Here is a 23765-nt window from a genome sequence, read left to right as displayed (position 1 = left end):
ATGTACTTCTTTCAAGATTATGCGTATCGTAATGTAACTATGAATGGTGAACGCTATCGTGAGATGATATTCAACATTTGTTTGCCCAAAATACAGGAACTTAACTTGCATGACATGTGGTTTAAACAAGACGCCACATGGTACAAAGCACGAGTAGGAATGGACGTATTGAAAGAGTTTGGTGGAAATTTTATTAAACGTTCGGGACCGGTTAATTGGCCGCCTAGATCATACGGTTTAACGCCATTAGAATATTTTTTGTGGGACTATGTTAAAGCTCTTGTCTATACAGACAATCCCGCTTCAATTGACGCTTTGGAAGACAATATTGAAGCATTTATTCGTGAGGCCGAAATGTTGGTAAGAGTGTGCCAACATTTTATTAGACGGATGAAATATTTGAGAAGCAGTCAATGTCAAAAATTGCGTGAAATAATCCATACTACCGATTCAAATAAAGATTTCATGCATTTTTCTGAACTGAGTGTGTGTTTTTTTTTAAAAACTTTCCTATAGCTTTTAAAAAATCACCCTTTACCACTTCAAATCCTTTTTTGTATGATTTTTTAAACAGAGTTCCACTTGATTTTGATAAAATATCAGTTGAAGAAGCCACCAACTTTTTTTAAAATGACCGACGTAATTGCTTTATTAACCCCGCAGTATTGTATTCATAGGCTTCGAATGCTGTAAAAGCAAAGTAACAAGCTATTTTATGTTCAAATGACTACACAAAGTACCTTTGTCCTTATATTTCAACTATCTTTTTATAATTCCAACTAACCACAACGGATTGAAAAGGGGACCAATTACTAAACTTTCTCATATCCCAAAAATGTTTGAAAGTGTTATGAACTCTTTAGCTTCCTTTGCAGATCTATAATCACTCCATCATAGCACAGTTTTTAGACTTCGTTTCATTTACTCTAGAAGCCTCAGAAAACGAGAATTAATTGTCTTCTGCAAATCGTTTGACAAATTTTTTCTTATAGTCTTCAAAATCTCTTTCATAGGTTTTAAATCTCTTTTCCTAAAATGGATTACTTCTTCCCTTGAAAATCGCTAATATTATGTTAAATTTATTACTGCATGTTATAATCCTGTCCTAGCCACTTGTGGCGTCCTCGAGGTAGTCATATAGCCAACTTCCTCTTTATCTTTACAATGGCATTAACATAAGCGTTAAACATTGTCAAATAATATCTTCTAACATTGATAACACGAAAAAGTTCAAAATCATTAAGAATTATCTCTTCTACAAACAGATCTCGACAAATTCTTAACCTGGTGTACCACAAATTGCTAAGAGTTCAACATTAGAAAATGCCAACAATTACCTGCTCGTAAAAACGCATTTAAACAGCTCTCCTTCATACTATATTCATTATCATCCACAGACAAATAGTAGAAAACTTAACGGATCTATGTCCTTTATGTGACCGTAAACCTAAATTTTTACTTCTATGTGACCGTAAACCTAAATTTTTACTTCACATTGACGAAATAATTCACAAGAACAACTCTGCATCAGGTTTTGTAAAAATATGGACCATAAATTTTCTCTATATCAAGATATCCAAATATTAGGAATAGAAAGCATTCAACGAAGATGTCTTCGTTTTGCACTTCAATACCTTCCTTGGGAAAATCCTTTGATTTTACCCCCTTATAGTGGTCGCATCAATCTGTTAAATATCAACTAATTACAGGACCGTATATAAATTGTTGACATGCTGTTCATACATCGGCTTTTCTTTGGCTTGGTTGACTGATCCTCTCACTATAATTCGAAACCTTCGTTTGAACAAATCGAATCCAGATTCATTTGATTTCAACACAAGCACCTATAACCTCAAACATCTTTTGACACACCCCACTCATAGTTATAAGCTTACATTTAACTAATTTTTTGAGTTATACTTATAGCTAAAATTAAGCGCAATAAATGGGGGCTTAAAACCCCCACTAAAATAGTATGTAGGTAAATTTGTTCCGAATTTAAGCCGATTCCTATGGGTATTTTTGTTTAAATTTTTAATAAAACTCTTGGGACTGTTTTTTTGCCTATTTTGGTTTGGGGCTGTATTGGCTTAACATTCCGTCTTCATTGAAGAAGTCTGTTATCTTCACGATTCATTTTTAAAGGATCTGACAACTATTACACAAAAATCGAAAATTATGGTTCTTAAACCATATGAGCTAATAATGAGCTACAATGGGACTTTGACGGACAACCTCTTGAGATCATAAAAGAATTTAAATATTTAGCTGGGAAACTAGATCGAACTCACAATTTCAAGACACCCGTATTTCTCATCTCGTTATATGTCACACAAGTCTCAAGCTAACCTCATTATAAAACAAAGTTTTTGTTATGAAATATCCCGACTTTCGAAACAAATTTTCATGTTTGAGTTAAGGAATGAACTGGTGGTATAAATTATGGCAATCAGTAAATCCTGAATGACTTTCACAACTTCAAATGCGGTCTTACGCAATGCAGTAATCCGAGATTAGTTGAGCTTTTGATGGAATTTCTATAACATTCAAAACATGATGTGAAGTATTAGACTTAAATGGAAGTGTCGAATCAATTTTGATCGATCTGCAATTTAAAGTAAAAGAAGATTCACAAAATATTTTGTTTTCTTTGGAGTTGATTCTATACCTTGGCTCAGAACTATATAATAGATAAGTAGAAAACTACAAAAGATCATGCCACACTAAAAGCATAATAACCCAAAACACAAAAGTGTGAAAGCAGAGCCTTAGCCTAAAGCCTCACCCAACAAACTTTTCCATCTAGCTCGATCCCTTGCTATAAGTCTCCAGTTGCGTACTCCAAGTTGGGTAAAGTCACTTTACACCTATGTTTGCCATCTGATCCTCGGTCTTTCCCTCTGCACTGTCCTGCAGACGTGGAGTCGAAAAAAGTCCGGGAAGAAGCATTGGTTTCCAAGCGCTCTACGCGACCCAGCTATCTCAGTCGTTGAACTTTTGTTACGTCTGTCGATGGTGAAGTTTTATACTACTTTTCCAAGTACGATGTTTAAGAAATCGCATGACACTGCATCACCTTGTCTAAAAGTCTTTTTAACATCGAAAGATTTTATAAGTTGTTTCGAACCTTCATGGAGTTGTGCGAATTCTCTTTTGACATACAACACAAACGGAAGACTTTGACAGGGATGCCAAAACTAGACTTGGCTCTATACAGATTGTTCTTGTAGATGCTGTCACACATGAGTTTTTTCCAGGATCTACCGTAATGTGAATATTTAATCAACTTTGGACTTTTTTGATCTAAAACCACATTGATCATGTTTTTGACGATGGGGTTAAGACTTTTACATATTACTGCCGTGAAGATTCTCCACCCGATGTTAAAAAGACTGATTCCTCTACATTTAATGCACTTTAGGGGGTACAATACTAATTTTCCATTCATCGGCGTTTAAACATATCTTACAGATAAATTGGTGCATGCTCCAAATCATTTCCAGCTGCTTTGAAGAGCTTGGGATTTGAACCAATTTCCTCAAGAGCTTTGTTTATGGTAATCTTCACTTCGTCTTAGTCGGGAAGACGGACATTTTTGGCTTTCAGCATCTATATCGAAATATCGTCACCATTCCTTAGGCTGCAGAAGTGGTTCTTTCATATCCTCAGCATTTACTGCGGAGGATTTGGAAACTTTAACTGATAAATTCGATTTTGTGTGGGTTAACAACCAGTCCATATACCGATCATTTGTCTGACTAAGACATTTTGTAAGAGTTCTTTTAAGGTGTTAAGATGCTTTCCTGAAACAGCTATAGCAACGTTCGTTGGCATAGGCGATCACTCGGAAACCTTTCGCATCCAGAGTTGCCCAGTTTTGTGTTAATTATTCTACTAGTCAGTATTAAATGAATTAACTTCCCAATCGAACTCTCTTCGTTTAGAGATGTTACTGAAGATGTGATTAAAGATGTGTGCACGTTGTTAAAAGCGTCTTCGATGTCAAATAAGAAGAATCAATCAATCAATCTTTCCAAGGTCCTAAGAAGAATGATGATAGACTTATAGGTCATATATCTTTAGGATTGACTTGCGAGCATTTACCTGCTTTGGGTATAAAACACCTTTAACTTCTCTATATGCCGAGGGAATATGGACCACGTAAAGACAGCTGGTAAAAATTGCCTCAAAGATTGATGCAATTATGTCAGAAGTCTTTTGTAGCTCTGCTGGTATTATTCCATCTGGTCCTGCAGATTTAAATGGTTTGAAGCTGTTGAGAGTCCATTGTAGCTTGTCCCTTGTATTCAGACTTTGTGGATATGTTGCATTGGACTTGAACGAATATGACTGTTGCAAATTTCGGTTAGAGAACTACCAGGAAAGTGAATATCCAGTAGTAAGTAGTAGAATGTGTCCAGGAACCGTCTGCATATTTTTAAGCAGCTTGGCATCGCTGGATTAATTAAAAGAATTTTCTATAACCTTGAGTTATAGAAGTTTCTTCTATCGTGCACAGAAGCATTGCCAGGATCGCTTAGAGCTTCCTTAGTGCTTCCTTGTTAATTCTTAGGGATTCTTTGCATGAATAGCAGTGAGAGGCTCGCTTTGCGTCTTTGGCTCCGTTCGATAGTTGCCTAGACATTTAAAAATGAAATAATTTTCTTCTTTTTCTTAAAAAAAATATCCTTTCTTATTTTAAAACATTTTTGTTAAAAATATTTAATGAATGTTTAACCGTTTTACTCCAAATCATAACGCTGCCCGATTAAGTGCCACTTTTCTCGTCTCTCCACTTAAAATTTATGAAAACTTTAAATAAGTTCTTTAAAGTCTTAAATTAAGCTCTCCACCAAAGTTCACTTAACATTTTGTACCTAATTGCTTGGGCTTTTTTTAAATTATTGTAAAGTTTAGTTGAAATATTTTTTTCTAGTTATTTTGTTACAAAATTGGTTGTTCTAATAAGGAGTTAAACAATTTGAAGAAAAAACATTTGCATGAAATGTATGCTAAAGTTTCTATTTAACACAACTTTGTTTTCAAGAACTCATCTAAATACAAATAATTCTTAAAGGAAAGGATTTATTCGTAAATCTCAAAAAAATATGAAAATATAAAAAATAAATATAAATTGTTCCACATACGCCACCGTCATCCGTATGTGTTCTCCTTACACCTTTACAAAACATTCTTACAATGATAATGCATACAAATATTTCACTTTCACAAAGAAAAATGAAATCCTTTACCAAGGACAATATTTTGAACAAATAAAAACAAATACCTTTACACTTTTCATTGTCAAAATAAAAAATTATATTCTCTTCGTTTTCCCGAGACACGAGACAGCAGAAAAGTACAAAAGCATCTATAATATCCTTTATTCTTTTTCTTCTACCTCTCTAATCTATCTCTATGTGATGCTTCAATCAAAAACACTTTTCTGAGTTCGTAAGGATGATGGACGGAAGGTGAGCATAAGTTCGAGGTCTTCCAACTGAGAAAAAAAGCTATCAAAAAAAAACTGCAATCTGCAATCTCAAAAAATAAAAATAAATAAAGCAATAAACTACAATCATAATCTTGACACACCATTCAAATCCGCATATCCTTTTTCGTTCTCGTCGTCCTTGTTGTCCTCGTCATCATAGGAACAGTGAGAGATTTTTCTTTGGGGGTTGAAACAGATGCAAAACTGAGCTCTCCCCTTTTATAAATGCAAAGCCCGATTAATGCTAGTTGATTTTTGTTTGTAATTCATTCTTACATCATTTTCATATTGTTACCATGTTTAATTTTCCTCTGTGAAAAATCATTTAATAAGGTGTTGGTGTGGGGATTTTCATGCTTAATAGCAACATGAACATATTTTCAAAAAAATGAGGTGAAGAGAACCATTTTTATTATGTGGCAAACAATATAGTAAATAGATGGTTGGATTATGATTCTTTGGGCGTCATGTATTAAAGTTCAGTTAAAAGTTGAAAGTTCCGGGGGAGATAAAATGATAGAAGGAAGGATAAATATTTTAAATGACAGAATAATGCCACACAAAAAAATTATGTTAGTTTGAAAAAGTGCCATCAATTTTATCTTCTTTACCCATCAACTACCCTCATTCTACATTAATGTACTCGTATCCTTAATGAACTCAAAACTCATAAATGAGTTTCTATTTTTAAATGAAGTTGTCATTTTTTTTAAATTGCACTAAAGTTGAAAAATTCAAAAAATTCCCTTGAGCAAAATTCTGTCTGCAACATTTTATTATATATTTTATTTCTCTGTCAAATAAAATTTAAAAATGTTAAATTTAATTTAATTTTTTTTTAATTACAGTTTCCAGCAATGCGTGCTTTATCGATTTCGTCGGCGGATGCTTTTATTTTAGTTTACGATGTAACCGATTCAAGTACATTCGATGAGGTTCGAACGATAAGAGATCAAATTCATGAGACAAAAGGAACAAGTGCTGTACCGATTGTTGTTGTTGGTAATAAAATCGATTTGGTGGAGGAAAATAGCGAGCTGAGAGAGGTAAGAAATAAGAGATGATAACGTTGTGGGAAAGGATAATGTATGTCCTCATATAAGTACATAAATTATACATACCTTCCGTAAAAGTGGTTTTCTTTGGAAAGAGAATTTCCCGACATTCAACTACGTAGAAAAGAATGTTTCTGAGATTGTTTTGAAAAAAGCCTATACAAAAACAGCTATAAATTTTAATAAAATGAGATTGTTTATAAAAAAGTAGAACACTCACTTTAATCAATTTCAAAACCAAAATAGTTCTCTAAATTTACGAGTTTGTGTTCTTATACTAAATAAGGTAGTGATGTTTTTAGTGGTTTACCACAAGAGAAAATTAATATATTCATAAAGATAAAATCTTAAAATTTATATAAGAAAATTATGAGTACAAAAACTGAAATACCGAGTGTCTCAAAATTACAATGAAATTTAAACATTTTATCATTCGTGTGATAAAAAGCTGGTTGTTCTAAGAAAAACAATTTGGAAACATTCCACATGATTTTAAAAGAGCTCAACTTAAACATATTCCCAAAAAACCAAGGATATGTTACTCCTTTGATAAATACCGTTTCTCTCCAAATTTTTTGAAAAAATCATTGCGAGAAGAGTCAGTTAGGTTATTGAAAAAAGATACATCCCGGATAACATGCTTTCCGGCCAAACAGAGGTGTACAAAGTCTATTACACTTATTAAAGGATCAGCTATCCTGAAAAATGTAATTTCTATTAATCAACTTGAGAATGGTGTTCCGCAGGGTTCACCTCTTTCTGTAGCACCGGATCAGATTTTATCGGTGTCTATGCAGATAACATCTATACTCAAGCATCTAGAGACCCAAACCATGTCAAACAACTTTTGGCAACCGACTCAGCAACCCATCAATGGGCACAAGAAAGGGAGCTTAATTATACTGAAAAGAGAACTCAGGATACTCGGCATTTCTTAAGAAATTTGAAATCTAACTCTCAAATAACAAAAAGCAACGAATCAACTTAAACTACGCAACAATGCCCTAAAAATGAGTTGATCACAACGTAAAGGACCCAATATAGAAACCGCCATCCGACTAGCTAAGACCTTAGATGGTTCCCTTCAACATGTTGTGTCTACTTTCATGTCAATCTTTCTATCAACGCTGCGATCGCACAATGCTTCCGAATGGCGACAGGTGCGCTAGAAACAACACCTATACTCTTTGCTAAGAAAAGATCAATATCACTTGCATGCAAGGCTTTGGAAAATCCCTTGTACCCTTTACACAAACTTCTTACGCAGTATTGAAATAAGAATCAAATGGATATTCAAAAATAATCCAACAAGGACTTCTTCCTAATTCTACTGGAAGTTATGTATCAGAACTAACTGAAATTCAGAAATGTTTATTTTTAACCAAGGATCTACCTGGAAAAAAATATATTCTATTTTAAAGTAGTTTCAATAAATGTTAATCGTAAGAAAACATTAGAAGTCTCTTATACTCTTGCAAAGATACTTGTTTGGCTTGCTTGCTTAGGTACCTGAATATGTAGGTATTAAGGGCAACCAAGATGATGACAACGCAACCATGCAAATTTTCAAATTATCATTAACAATTGAAGTCCCAGAATCATCACGTTTAATTCAAAAAAATATTAGCAATATTACATGCCCTGCTTCCAAACGAAACTACCAGACCCTGCCAACCCTGAATATTTAAGATTCATTAAATTAGCAACAACACCTGATCATAAATTTTTTATATTTAACCATTTTTGTGTTTTCTCTTATAAAAACTTATTTATGTACAAACACATATATTATTTTGAATTTTAAAATTTTGTTTTATGCAAATCTATCTAAACAATTATTCTTGTTTTAATTCTAATAAATTAATTATGAAATTAAAAAAACGACCTCAAATGGCATTGTTGCCCTGAAGTCTTCTTTATTAAATAATTTATAAATACTTTTTGTGAATTGTTTAGTATAAATTAATAAATAAAACAAATTGAGATATTGCAGTTAAGTTAAGTTTTGAAGAATTTTTAAGGTCAATGGTTCATATGCCAATAAGCCCTCAACACTCACCGAATAATACTATTCTATTTAAGTTGTAATAACTGGCAGAATGATTTCGATCACTTGTATAATTTGATAAATACCAGCTCTTTTGGAAATATAATCTTAATTGGAGACATTAATGCTCGAATCGGTGAATACCAAAATCCAATTTCACATCATACAGAATCTCAAACGGGCTTCAAAGTGAAAAGAAACTCTAAGGACGGTACAATTAACTCTAATGGCAGAACTCTGATAGATTTCTTCGAAAACTTTGGTTTCTTTGTATTAAATGGATTTTCCAAAGGAGATGATAAAGGCGAACTCTTCTTCGCACTGTCTAGTATTGCATCAAAGTTTTTGGAGAATTCTAAGAGGCTCTACGTTTGCTTCGTAGATTTTAAAGCGGCCTTTGACACTGCAAATAGGCACGCATTGATCTACAAGCTGTCATCTATAGGTGTATCTAGGGAATGTCTCCTATTATACTCCAAATTCCTGGATTCAACAACTGCGGCAGTTTGGAATGAAAGCAACTTATCGGAATGGTTTGAGACGTCTACGGGTGTTCTCCAAGGATGCATTATCAGCCCAATTTTAATTGCCCTTTATATCGATGCTGTAACTGACATTCTTCCGGGAGGTGTATTTTTTGCGGGCTCCTTAGTGATGACCGAAGAAGGCTACCGGAGGAATCATGGACCATCAACAATGAGCACATCGATGTAGTAAGGGATTTCAAGTACCTGGGAGTGTTGATAACATCTAACCTTAACTGGAGTAAACATACAAAGGAGAAAGCTAGGGAAGCCAAACTAGCTATAAATCTGATGTGGCCAACGTTTTTCAGCAACAGCACCATTTATGTAACATCGTAGTACCGTGTGTTCAAAGCAACAGTCAATACTTGTGTGTGTTTTGGGGTGCAAGCATTTGGGTACGCACAACATGAGGAATTCGAAAGTATCCAGAGGTTCTTTTTCAAACGACTATTCCGATTTCCTAACGCAACACCAACGTATGCTTTATATGTGAAGTCAGTTTTAGCACCAATTTACATACAAAATCCTAAACCGCATGCCAAATATCTGACTACAGTAGTGAAAAGAGAAAACGGACTACATAAGTCAATTTTGTTAAGGCAACTTCGAAAAAACGCAACACCTTTCAAAGAATGGAACCATCTTGCTGCGGCACAAAATATAACGCTGCCTTTAACTGAAATTAACGTTTATTGAATGGCAGAATTTACTTGATGACCTGATTGCTAAAACTGATAATGCGATATATTTACAATATCTAGAAAGGGCGTCCTTTTCAGAAAGTAGAAACATTTACAGGAACCTGAACCACCCATTGTCATCTAATATGAGTTATTTTTGCGAGGAACTGATTGCAGAATCTATCGGTATCATCTTTAAGGCTAGAGTCGAAATACTTAATATATACTTCGTGCCCCAGAGATCCGATTATTCACAAATCTGCACTCTCTGCAATTTAAGAGAACTTGAAGGTACTCACCATTTTATAATAGTTTGCCCAATATTGCAAGAAATAAGGCGATTATATTTCCAGTTTTTTTACTTTGAACGAGCTTATTGATATTCTCAACGTATCAATTGGTTGGGTAAATCTCTTTAAATTTTGTAAACATGCGTTGTCATATCGCAATAGTTTTTGAGCCTTAAGAAATATTCTCCCAGTTAAAAAATAACCTTTATTTGTGTTACATATCACGTGAAAATTGTAGATTCGCTTTTTCTTTAACAATTTTCTTTTTAAAAGTCGAATAAGTTGATAAAATAAATAAATATGTAAAAACTGTTTATTGAAGATTTAAAAACTTTGTATTTTAGTTTAAAAAAATTTCTATCAGGCAGACGGCAGCTTTTCCATGTAATAGTAATAAAGTAATAAATTTATCTATCGATCTATCTATCTCACTCACCGAATTTCAGAGAATTGTTGTTAATTTTTAACAAAACAAGTTTGTTTTTAAGGACAAACAAAATGTAAAAAAAATTGGAAATGGGAATACAATTGAAAAGAAAATACCAATGGATATTGTCTGCACAGTAAAGTGTGTGAAACATGTTGAGCCTATTAAAGAATTCGAAATTCTTGTAGTGTGGCTTTAAAACAATTCTCATGTAAATGAATAAACGATTTATTTTTTGAGGTAAAAATGCATCTGGCTATTTTGCTCTAGCACTATATTTTAAAATTGCGTTTCAATAAGGACATACATGCAAAATTGCGGTAAGTGTAAAATGATAGAAATTTAAGGTGGTGATAGATCATACAATCATACACAAAGAAATAAAGCTCGAGTATACAAAGAATCTGTTTAAAAACAGGAGCTAAATAATACACATGCAACATAAATTTACTTAATTTATTAATTTATTTACAAAAAAAAATGATTGTGTTTAAATATGTTCCTCAGATAAAGAATTTTCAAAAAAAATTATAACGTTTAAAAAAAAAACTTAGACATTTTTGATCAGCAAATATTACTTAGGCAATATAAGAGCTTTGAAAAACTTATTTAAATCTGTTCATTTGTTCCTAGGAAAATATAAAACAAACAAATTGAAATTTTCGATGTTTTTAGAATCTGCTACCAATCTTAATTTGCGAGTTTGATCTGAATCGATCTACGGATGGAATCGCCTTGGAATGCTTTACCATTTTAATGTCATGTTTGAGTTGAAGTCTCGAAATCGAAGTTTCTTACTACAATACCTACAATGATCCTTCGTATTTGTCGCAAGCAAAAAAAAAGGTATTTCCTGTACGATGATGTACTGAAATGATAAGTTAAAAGTTGAACCCCACAAAAATTATGATTTCCTTACATTTAAAGAAAAAATCATTGGCAAATGTAAACGAGGCGTAGGTTATCGCATTGGACTGTCATGCCAGAGGTCTTAGGCTCACTAACTGCCATTGCCATATAACTGTTGTTTTTATTCTTAAGAAAATAAAAAGAACCACTATCACGAATCTGCTTAAAACCTTAATTTTCAAGTTTGAACTCAATTGACCAAATGGTTTGGTGTGTAAGGGTAAGGAGGACAGACTTCTTTACCATTGCTATATCATTTTTGATAAAAGTATTGACTTGAATGAATTGAATTTTTTCATGAATACATATACAAGGTGCTTCACGAGAAAAGGATTTTAAATAGATAAGTTTTTCTCAACGTGAGGTAGTGCCATTTAGTTTCCACAATGGAGCAGTGAAGTGTCCTTCACCGTGTGTTCGTGTACGATTCATTTGTCAAAAAAAACGAATCGGTTGTAGGAGTACATGCATTCAGAATTAATTTTAACATTGGCCATCCTGTTGCTGTTCCCAATCGGAAAGAAGTATGCTTTTAGAACAACAGGAATAATTACAAAAAAGCCACCTGGCCCCGTATGAACTGTAACAACTCCCGGAAATACGGAAGCCGCTGTTCTCCAAAGCCCATGACGCACCGTGTGCAAAATAATTATTCATTGGTCCTTACTTATTTGAGGAACAAGGAACGGTGATCTTCGCTAGCTCCCTAAACATTGGCATGCTTAATAACTTATTAAAATTAGAGGAGGATGGAGCACCTCCTTACACTGCAATCGCCAAAATGCGAAATGTTTCCCGGCCGCCTCATTTCACGTTTCGGAGATATGTATTGGCCTCCTAGGTCACCTGACTCGACGGTGGCGATTTTTTCCTTTGTGGTAATTTGATGTCACTGGATTACTAGTTAAAACCAAGTACCCTAGACGTACACTTAAAATCCAAACGGAACCACCCTTTAGTTCCTACAGGACGCAAGAAAAAATACTCTACTTCAAATAAGTATTAATCAAGTTATATTGCTTAACTGTTCTCAGGATCAAGTTTTATGTAGATCTGTGATAATTTATCATAAGGAATCAGAATAAATGAACGTATTGATATTTTGTAGGGCTCTAAAAATTATTCATAAATTGTATTTATTTAATTTTTTTAATAAAATTATGACACGCCTCAATAATTTGTTCTTTTGAATATTACCAAATCAAGAAAAAAAAAACAATCCTTGTCAATCGTTTTAATTTCATTTCTTTTTCCACTTTGTAACTTTTCAATTTATAATTTGAATATTTCCCATTCGTTTGGGAAATCATAAATATTTATGTACTCAAATCCTAATCAAACACAAACTTTCGACCGATGGTTCATTGCTTTAAATTGTATTACTCTTAAAATCTTTCCAGTATCTTCAAGTACATAAATATACCCTTATTCAAGTACATTGTATTTATTTGATTTCAAAAAGCTGACACAAAAAATAAGAAAATAAGGAAATTTTATAAAACTAGGACGAAAACTTTTGATTTTTCCTTTCACTTGGTCGAACTCGCAAGAGATCAATAAACTTGTGTTTTTTTTCTTTTTGTATCCTATATCGAATGTCTATAATCTCAACATCTAAAAAGAATCCCCATATATCCTTTGGGACTGATGTTCTATATGTAAATTTCAACATAAGTCACTTTATAACCCTTTTATGAAGAGGAATGAGTATTTTTTTAGAATTTCATTGATGTGGAAAATAATTTTAAAAATAGGCACCGCACGTTTTTTATTTTTTGTTGGCTCCAATGCTTATAGTTTTATAATCCAAATGAAAATAAGGAAAAATCAAAGGGCTTTAAGGGTTTCATATAAATGTTATCCTTTTGTTCGTACTTTTTGGAGACACATCAACCTAGTTTTTTGAAGGCTTGATTGCAATATATTTCCAGTTTAATGAAATTAACTAAAATATTTCATGTGTTGTATGTATTTTTTTGTAAGATGTTTAATAGCAACATCGTTCATTTTCCAATAATGTTAAAACTATACAAAATTCTGCGAAGTGTGTATTGGAAGGAAAATAGACTTTGGTTAGCAAATAATTATAAATTAAACATTTAACCTTTATTTTCTCAGTAAAAAACAAAACAATTTTGGACTGCTGTTTTTAATGTTTTTCTAAATAATCCTTTAAAGTTTTTAACATTTGCTGTACAAATCCATGCATTGAAAAGTTAATTCAAATGTATATATTATATTTATAAAGTATCGGATTTTCCTTACCTACATTAAATACAGTATGATACTCTTCTGGGTAAAAATAGTTTTAAATTTCAATATTATTATTTCGGAGATATTATTTCATACTAGAAATAGCATTAAAATTGGAAGGAATATGTTAAAATTCCTCTTAAAACGCTGGTATTTGGAAAAGCTATTTAGAAATATGAAAAGAAATAGAAACATTTCTAAACATAAAACAAGAATTTATTTTTTTGAGATGTGAAGAAGAAGATACATGAGAAGTTTAGATGGTTATTGTCTATGATTCATAATTGAGAGTGACAAACTGTGTTGCCGTTGAGTAAGGCTTGACAATTCATCTTGACTTATGTAACCTGGAAATTTAATTTAAATAAAAAAGCGGCACCATTGATGCCATACTTAGCCATAAGCAAGGCGTACTACAGGACAAATTAATTGCTTGAATATCATCTTACTTTAACTATACACATTATATTGTAGCCAAGGTCCATTGTTATTTGTTCTGTTTATTCAATGACATTAATATACGCAAATGAAGTGAAAATATTTTAAACAGTAAATACAAATCGTTTAATGTTGAATATTGACAAGTGCAAAATTTTGAGTTTTACACCCAAATATAATGTAATTAACTATGAATATATGTTCAATTCTACTAACTAGGAAATACTCTCTAACTTTTTAGACCTAAGCATCATTTTGGACTCAAAGTAAACTTTTATTGATCACATTTACTACATTTTAAATTAAACTAATAGAACTCTAGGCTTTATTACACGATTTGGAAGGCAAGATGCTTATGTCCTGAAACTTCTTTATGCATCATATGTCAGAACAGTCCTTGAATTCGGTTTAATAATTTGGGACCCTTATTACACCACTCATACTTACAGACTTGAAGCTGTCCAAAGAAGGTTCTTGAGATTTACTTTATGTTTTCTCCCATGATCAGCTTTTGTTAAATAAAATTTCTTATTTGGTAATTTCAGTATCATTTTTTTCCCACATTATATAAATTCTTAACTTTGTGTTTCGCGGTACGAGGAAGTCAACTAAGACTATCTCAAAAATTTCGTCAGTAACGTAAACACTGGGAATAAAATCCTTTATTGCAAATAAAGATAAAAACAACCAAATTATAAAATTTTTGCCTGACTCAAAATCATAGAATTTTTTGTCTTGCTCAATGGCACTCTTTTAGTTAGCTCTATTGGGAAAGGTATCTTGTGTGAAAGGCAGTTCACCACACAATGCGCATGTCATGGTTCTCTTTGTTCTTAAACGCATTAATGATTCCATGGGTCCAATCTTTTTTCTTACTAGCATTGTGGCGAGAGTCTTAAAGATCTAGATATAAAACCCCTACAGAAGCTTTTCCATCTATCCTATTCTTCTGAACTCGTTCCAATAAGTAGTTGAAAAGCAGCCTTTGTTCAGTCAATACCGAAAAATGTCAAATATTCATCTTTCTCAAATTATCGACCGATAGCACAAGTTTTACTCCTTTTCAAGGTCCAAAAAACGCTGATATTAGTTATTATCAGCTTAACAAATTTTTTGATTTTATGGATCATCTCACCGAAAAGTGAAAAAAAAGTCTTTACATTGTTTTGGAAAAAGTAGACGAACACCTTCACAGTTGAGTTATAACTTTTCTTTTAAAGTTATTTCGGATGGATTGAAGTTTGAAACCGACAATATAAATGGTGGCGTTACGCAGGACGTTACTTTGTCGTCAACTCTTTCATGTTTTTAAAAATGCTCTTCTGCCTGCAGTTTCCAATTCAATAATTTGTTTCCCTGTCAATAGAATTCTTAGTTTTTCATATTTGTCTCCAAGCTCACTTCCCTCTTCTTAAGATGGGGAAACAAAACATGATTATATCATTGATTTTTAACTGAAACCTATTAAATTGATTGGCAGAAAAGTCATTATTAACTTAATCACGCCACCTAAACAAAGACACAGATATTCTCGCTTTAAAAATATTTAACGTTACTTTAATGGACTGTACTCTAGTGCAATAGTGTAATACTCAATTGCATGACTTGGCTTAAACAGCTTAACCTTAACTGTCACGATTTCAATGCCCCCCAGTTACCCCCGATCCAAGCTTCGTCGTACTTTGAAAATAGAGATTTTTAGCCGTACTACCGGAATATGGAAGGCCGAGGTAAAGCCTTTGTCTTTCCGCGTCATTGCAAAGATCCAGAATTCACAATTTTTAATGTACAATAACATATCCTTTCTATCCCTTCCCTATTGCTCACACTATGATTTTGTCATATTAAAGATTTACAAAACGTTTAGGTTTGGTTAGGTTGATAAGCTGACACTTAGATCAATGTAGATCCATTGTGATGCCCTGAAGTATTGAACTTCCCTAATAGAGTGATCTTGTTCAAACCATTTAGAGGCTCTGGTGACAATAGTCTACCTGTAATGTCTTTAAGTTCTTCAGCATTCTTCGAAGACTTCTTGTCAATTCCCATAGGTTCAGTTGCCGTAGTGGAAAAAGTATAACACAAAAGTTTTTGCTGAACATTAACATTTAAGTTTGGCTTTAGCAAATGGGCCTTAATGTACTATTCTATTGCTTAACTTACTACTGTATTTACGCCAGTTAATATTACTGTGATTCTTAAAGGTTTGCTCTGTTTCCTAATGTCTTAAATTAAGAATTCGATTAACCTTTGGTAAGAAAATGAGGGTTCTTTGCACCCTTTCGAATTTTAGGTAACCGTAATGTCAAAAACCTCTTTTCGATTTTTGATATCGTTATTCCAATTTTAGGTACTGTTAAAAAATACTCCAAGATTTTAAACAGTCTCGACATATAAACTAGTATAACCTCGATCACAAACAAGGGAAATTGTTTTTTTTTGGGGTTGATGACAAGACTATTATCTTAAGACCAACTTGGAATTCAGTTGAGATCTTCATAACTAAACAGCACACAGCGAGTGCTATAAGCTAAGCAAAGCAATTCTATAATTTCTTCTATCAAAAGTCTCTCGCAAATAAAAATTAGTGCGGAGAGTCCTTGATGGAAAGTGAAAAGTATTCGTTCTAACAAAAAAGAACATTTGATACGATTGCTTATTAAATCTTGTACAAACATTATTGAAAAATATTTTCTCCTAACTTCAAGCTTTTGAATGTAATAAGCAGGCATCTAGATGGATAAGATGGTACTTCTATATTCCAATTTAATTTATAGAAAGCATACCTAGTAAAACTTTTTTGTATATTTTTTATTCTAGAATAATGCTTGATATAATAGGGGTTTTAAACTATGCTGCAATATTCCAGTACCGATTTAACAAGTGCAATATATAATGATTTAAGGGTGTAAGGGTCGTAAAAATGCCTAGTTTCTTCTGATAAACCCAAGCACCCCATTAGCTTAACTGACTATTTAATCGATGTGCTTATTAAAAGAAACTTTTCATCCAATATAACTCCCAAATCCTTTTGTGCCGTAACCCTATCTAAACTCGGCAAGTTTTTGGATATCCTCTTGAAGATACACACAGTATGTAGTTGATTTTATGAGCCGGGAAATCTTGACATCAACTTCATCGGGCATACATAACATACTTCGAGTATTTAAATTTTACCGGAATGTCATTTATAAAAAGGATAAATAACAAAGGGCCAATATGACTTCCTTGTGGAACACCTGAAGTTACATCAATACTTTTGGATTTAAACTTTCCCAATTTTACAAATTGAACACGATTTTTTAAATAGATAGATTTAAATAATCTATTTTATGAAATTAGAATTAAAACCAAATTTTGAAAGCTTAAAAATTAGTATACTATTATTAACTCTATCAAAAGCTTTTGCAAAATCTGTAAAGAACCCGCAAGGTACTGATTCGCTTAGCATTGAAAGGTTTGTAGAAGTAGATCTTCCAGAAACAAAACCATGCTGGTATTCGGATATTAAATCCTCGACAAAAAATATAATTTGTTACAGACAAGCATTTCGAAAATGAATCACTGATAATTTGCAGATAGACCTATAATTGGTAACATTTTGCTTCGATCCAGACTTAAATATTGGAGTTACACAAGAGATCTTCCAAAAGTCCAAAAACTGGCCACTTTTTAAAGACTGATTGAAAATCAAGCTGAGTGGTAATGCTTAAGAAACAGCGCAGTTTTTAAGTGCAACAGGGGATATGTTATCTGGCCGAGCACTTTTATTTACATCAAGACTAGCTAGAGCTTCAAAAACAGCAGAAAAGTAAAGTCTATACTCCCAATAGCTAATTTGCATTGTAATGGGTACACAATATGGAAAACATGAGTAACGAGCTCAAGGAATCGTGCATCCATTTAATTAAGGGCGACAACATTTGACTTAACAGATAACATGTTTCCACTACAGCCGTACTATCCAATGATCTAAAACAGTAACCATTGTTAGAAAAATCGTTATTTCTGGATGTAAATGTTGGGTCATCGTCATGATATTGACATACATTTGTTGTTGTAAGCTGTTAATAGAAAGAGGTTAAATAGCTTCCCAACTAATTGCCATCTAAAATTGTACAGCTCGAATTCAGTCCTTTAATCCGTCCCACTGATACCCAGGGGTCCTGAATTAGGGCTACATCATAATGTCCACTATTCATTACGTATATTTGGATGGCGCTGGCTGGCGTCTTAACGGCATTGAAGATTAATTTGAATTTGATGATTATCAGAGTTATTAACCACTCCATTGACCTGTTAACTTTGGGTTGCAACCAATCTTGTTTTGCATCTTGCTTACTATCTTACAGTGAAGGGAGAAATGTGATTGTATAAAATATAGTTTCTGGAAAAAGTAGTAAAAAATTAGACCATGGACCATAGGCAAAAAATCATAATTTAACAAAAAATAAATGCTACTAAAAAATCTATCTTTTTACAAAATTAATTCAACAATAAATTTGGCTTTTATTGTTTTTAAAAATTCTCAAAACATTCTTTTATAAAAAACACCCTTTACGTTTAAAGAAAATCTAAATCTCTTTACTAAATTGTATGAGAAGCTTTGTATGAAAATTGTATAAAAAATGATTAAATGTATCTTTTTTTTTAATTATTAATTATTTCAGATTGACAATGAAACAACAGAATCCGTAGTTATGGTTGATTGGGAAAATGGATTTGTTGAAGCATCTGCTTGTAAAAATGAAAACATTACACAAGTGAGTTCAAATTTTCTCATCTTTATAACTTTTCATAACTTTTCATTTTTATTTTCTTTATAGATTTTTAAAGAACTTCTATCTCAAGCTAAAATCACCTATAATCTAAGTCCTGCTTTAAGACGTCGTCGAAGGCAATCCTTACCACCAAATCAAATGGGCAACAATGGTCATCCCAGTACACCAAGTAGTGCGCCCATTTTACCTGGAGCTCATGTTCCATCTGCAGCACAACTTCAACACCTACAAAGAATTCAAGAACGCAGTTTGGGTGGAAAAAGAAATTCTTGCAGCATTTCTTAATTAAAGTTCTTAAATTAATAACATCAAAAATATTTATATTAATTTTTTTTAATTTGTTTCTTAAAAATAAGGCTTACGGGTAATCTTATACAGAAAAATAAATAAATATTTAAGAATAGCAAACAAACAAAAAACATGAATACTTCAAAGGTTTTCATCAGAAAAATACAAAACAACTTTTAACAGAACAACTTCCTTAAAAATAAATCCACTTCAATTTTAAGGTTTCTATTTGAAAAAGAAAAGTAAATAAGCAAAGGTCAATATTTTATTTTTTGCAGGAATACATAAAAATTATGTATATGTAAAATATAAATAACAAAAACAAAAACAAAATAAAATTATATTTTAAAATGACAAAACCATCTCTAAATTTATTTTATTTGTATCTATTTTTATCGATGTTGACGTAGAGAAAGTAAATAGATAAAATATTACATCAATTTGTTGGCACTTTTTTGAAAAATAAAGAAATACTTTTGTTGCATAAGTTTCGATTTTTTAAAATGGCCTCCATCAAGTCGAAACGTATGCACGTACACAGGTCTTAAAATTTCAACTGTCAATTGTTCCAATTGCATTTAAAAATCTTTATTAATTAATTTAAGTTTTAATATTTTAAAATTTAAGTACACTTAAATTATTTCCCAGAATTCTGTAAAAAAAATTAAAAAATATCTTTTTTCTTTAAAAAAAAGACTGCAAAGCATTATTCTATTCCAAACGACTTTTGAAATGACTATAAAAACCACTTAAGTACTAAATTACACTTTATTTCAAATCAACTATTTTTAAACAAAAAACGCCAACAAAATGTTAAATAATTGATTTTCGCGATTTGTAAAATTTTTATTTCCAATTTCCAAACAATTTTAACAAAAAATATTACCTATAGTAAAGTATTAATTATAAAATTGAATGTAAATAAAATATAAACAAAGACAAAAAATTAATAAAAATAAATTAATAGGGAAGCAGACAAAAACAAAATAACAAATTATAAGTTAGGATATTTATGTAATAAAAATAATAATAAATTATATATGAACGAAATGAATGTTTATCAAAAACAAAAAAAACATAAATCAATATATATCAAAACATACTACTATATTATATATATTATAATAAATTATTATATAAAAATTTTATTCAAAGGAAAAATGAAATGATGACACCACTTTTTTTAAAAAAAAACATATTTTTAGGTAACTATATTTAAATGAATGAAACAAAATCAAATAAAATAACTTAACTAATTATAAACTTATATTGATGTGAAACTCTAGATATATATATTAAAAAATACAATATATATACATACTTATATATATTTAAGTAAATAAAAATATCTAATATAATAAAATAAATAAAAATTCTTTGCCACGCCAAATTAAAGAAAAAAGAAAAATGTTTGTTAACTAAAATTTAAATTTTATTTAATCTATATTATATTTGTATGTTGATTGCTATAGGAAATAAATGCATCATACTAACGGGAAAAGTGCAACAATTTATACAAACCAAAAACAAAATAAAACTATGCTAAATTTATAAATATATTTTAGTAAAAATGGATTGCGAAGAAAATAAATTAACACTAATATCAAAAATAACTAATAAATGTATATCCTATATAATAGCTAAGAAGAACTATAATTTTGAAGAATTAAATAATATCATTTTCATTTCGAATCAAGAAGATAGTTGTTTTATTTACAAGTTGAGTTGGAAGACATTTTTGCTATGTTCTAAGCAAAGCAGAGAGGTGCAGCTAGTTATCTTCTTTGCAGTAACCTCAATTGATAAAACTTCTGCTTTGTGTTTGAAGTGTTTTAATATAAAAGTTTTTGTTAGTTTTTTTTTATACAAATACTCGTTTCTTGTTTGCTATAATGATAGAATATAGATTAACAAGAAAAACATTTCTTGTTTTAAAAGGATGCATTTAGGAAAAATTTCCAAAATTACATGAACCGAAATGACTAAAAACTTAATCACGAATTTGGACATTTTAACTTCCCATAGAAAACTATTGTAATCGGTTCGATTTGTCAAATTGAAAATTTTGAAATTTCTCAAAAGTTTCAAGGCCTCTAGAGTTTAATAAATGATTTTTAGTGTCCGACCGAAGGTCGATTTTCAGCCGAAGCCGAAGCCGAATTATTAGGCTGAAAGAAAATCTTCGGCCGAAGCCGAAGCCTAAGGTTAAAAAAAGTCAAGAATTTTGATTTCCAATTGGATACAAATATTATTTTTATTGAAATTTATTGCTTACAAAACATAAGACAAATGAAATAAAAATAACTAATTAGTAATTATAAAGAAAAAAGAAACTAAATAATTCATTTTTAGTAATATTAATTCAATACATTAATAATTAAAATCAAAGAGTCTAATGTTGTATATGTTGTATAAATAATTATAAGTAAATGCATGTAAATGCAATGTTTCATATTCTTGCAATACGAATATGTACATTAGGATGTACTTACTTGAATTTTTTTAAATTCTTAAGTGTTTTTTCCTTTTAAAATTGAACAAATTAAATTAATAAACAACACAACACAAACCAAACCGAAACCACGATTTAACAAAACTAAACACAAACGATTTGCAAAAGGTGTCAGGCAAAATTCAAAAATTGAAATTCTGCGGCGCCTACTATGATGGCACACAAGTGTTTTGAAATACCTATTCAAAAATTTTAAAAATTTAAATTTTTTTCGGCGCCTGTTACGATGCTCGAATAAACAGATTCTTCGGCTTCGGCCAAAACTTCGGCCTAAAATGGCCGAAGCCGAAGGTTTGGCCGAATGTTGTTTTTTTGGCCGAACTTCGTCCGAACCGAAGCCGAAGCTTCGGTCGGACACTAGATTTGTATAGATATGATTGTGCGTGCGGGTATACGTACGTTAGGGAGTCCAGTCGTTGTATGGAGAAAAAAAAGTCTCGAATTTCTCATTAAATGGGTTATTAAAAGTTGCGTATTGACGAGTAGATTCTGACTATGTACTTACCGACGTTTGAAAGTTTTTAAAAAGATAAAAAAAAACACTATATTTTTTTATTATTTTACCTACTTCATTGTTTTATTTATAAAATTAAAGTTGAAGCTTAAAAATTAGATAGTATTTTCTTAAAAAATATATATACATACAATGATATAATAGAAATATTGGAAACGCTTGAAAACGCTTAAGAACATATAATATCACATTGAATACTGCAACCCACATAGAGTCTTAGTATTCTATTAGCCGTTGTGGCCCAGCTTGAATGTGCCATTTTCCCAGGCTGTCGATTTGCTCCTCGGAGAGGGTAGTTACCCGATTTGATAGCTTGACATATTTTAAAGAGATATATTCTGTACTCAAATGATCTACGATATTTTGGTCAATGTCAGGTACATTTGCGAAAAAAAGGTGAAAACTGAAGAAGTTTGGTGTTATCAGAATCATTTAGTGCCTTACCAATCGGGCTAGAGAATAGTTTGTAAATCAAATCCCTTACCTTTAAAAAAGTATAAAATTGAATTGCATATTTCTTTTACTGTACCATGCTTCGGAGTTACGTGACCCAAGAATATTGATTGTGGTTCTGCAAGAATTAAAATATGGTGTTCTAGAACTTGTTTTTAATAATGAAGCCCATCTTTTTTCTTTTATTCCATCAAAATATATACATACTTCTTAGTGAGATACTATCATTTTGGTTTGGTTAACTGTCTCTTGATTTCAACAATGCTCGATGTATATTGTTTTTATCAATAACAAAAGTGGTATTATCGGCTCTTATATTTCCGCTGTCCTGGAGAACTGTTGAAGCTATCGCTGCGGCAGATTGGACATAAGGGCCGTATCTGTCGCAAACTCTTGCTACAGATGGTAGATCAAGTAAATTGCGCTTACCTGATTATGTTAATGGCTCTGATATACAGACTATCTCGGATGGTTCCACTGAATTGTTTCTTCTTTCTATAAATTCGACGGACTCTGCTGTATCGACCACATTTATTAAACAGACAGAAGAGGAAACTCTTTGGTGATTTAATTCACAACGTTCTTTTCGCTTTTGAATTCTCAAAGTTTCAACTTTGTCAACAGCACCAATCACCATTTTTCTATCACTTCTTTGGTCTATTAAAAATGACATTTCATTAGCAGGTACTTTTTTATCCTTTCACAATGACATTTGTCAAATGTATCACACTTACACGATGCAATGTCAAACAATTTTGAAATTGAAAGAATGATAAGGCTTGGAATTTGCTGTTATAGCTTACATTTTTTTTCGAATAAGGATATATTTTAAGAGTCAAATATTTTTCGAAGTGAACTTTGATTAATTGTAAGATTCGACTATGACATACAACTGGAATCGATAAACTTTTCCAAATATTTTCGATTTCTGTACTCACACTATGAAAAACTTCGGAATTAGACGGATTTCTACCATTATCTATATTTTGTTTTCAGATTGCTTTGTGACAAAAAAAAACATATTTTATTACTTCCCGAAAAAGGGACACATTGTTTCTTGTCGACTTGGTCCAAAACTCATTTTGACGGAGACGATT

At 31.6% G+C, this 23765-nt stretch overlaps 2 protein-coding genes across 2 annotated transcripts in view; one reads left to right on the top strand and one right to left on the bottom strand.

Annotated features, from left to right (window-relative positions):
• Window positions 1-19450, top strand: LOC129951620 (GTP-binding protein Rhes-like). Its single transcript, XM_056063865.1, has 4 exons — window positions 1-153; window positions 6343-6540; window positions 18791-18883; window positions 18947-19450. The coding sequence occupies exons 1-4, from the start codon at window positions 1-3 to the stop codon at window positions 19184-19186; spliced, it is 684 nt and encodes a 227-aa protein (XP_055919840.1). The 3' UTR covers window positions 19187-19450.
• A 354-nt stretch (window positions 19451-19804) lies between these two features.
• The window catches only part of LOC129951610 (putative uncharacterized protein DDB_G0271606), a 24788-nt gene continuing 20827 nt past the window's right edge, over window positions 19805-23765 (bottom strand). Inside the window, exon 3 of the mRNA XM_056063854.1 lies at window positions 19805-19841. Coding sequence (XP_055919829.1) covers window positions 19805-19841 — 37 coding nt within the window. The remainder of the gene's footprint in view (window positions 19842-23765) is intronic.

Source organism: Eupeodes corollae, chromosome 1 (genome assembly GCF_945859685.1).
Source record: "Eupeodes corollae chromosome 1, idEupCoro1.1, whole genome shotgun sequence".
Lineage (NCBI taxonomy): Eukaryota > Metazoa > Arthropoda > Insecta > Diptera > Syrphidae > Eupeodes > Eupeodes corollae.
The sequence above is the reverse complement of the archived record's forward strand: the minus strand, read 5'-3'. Positions and strand labels throughout refer to the sequence as shown.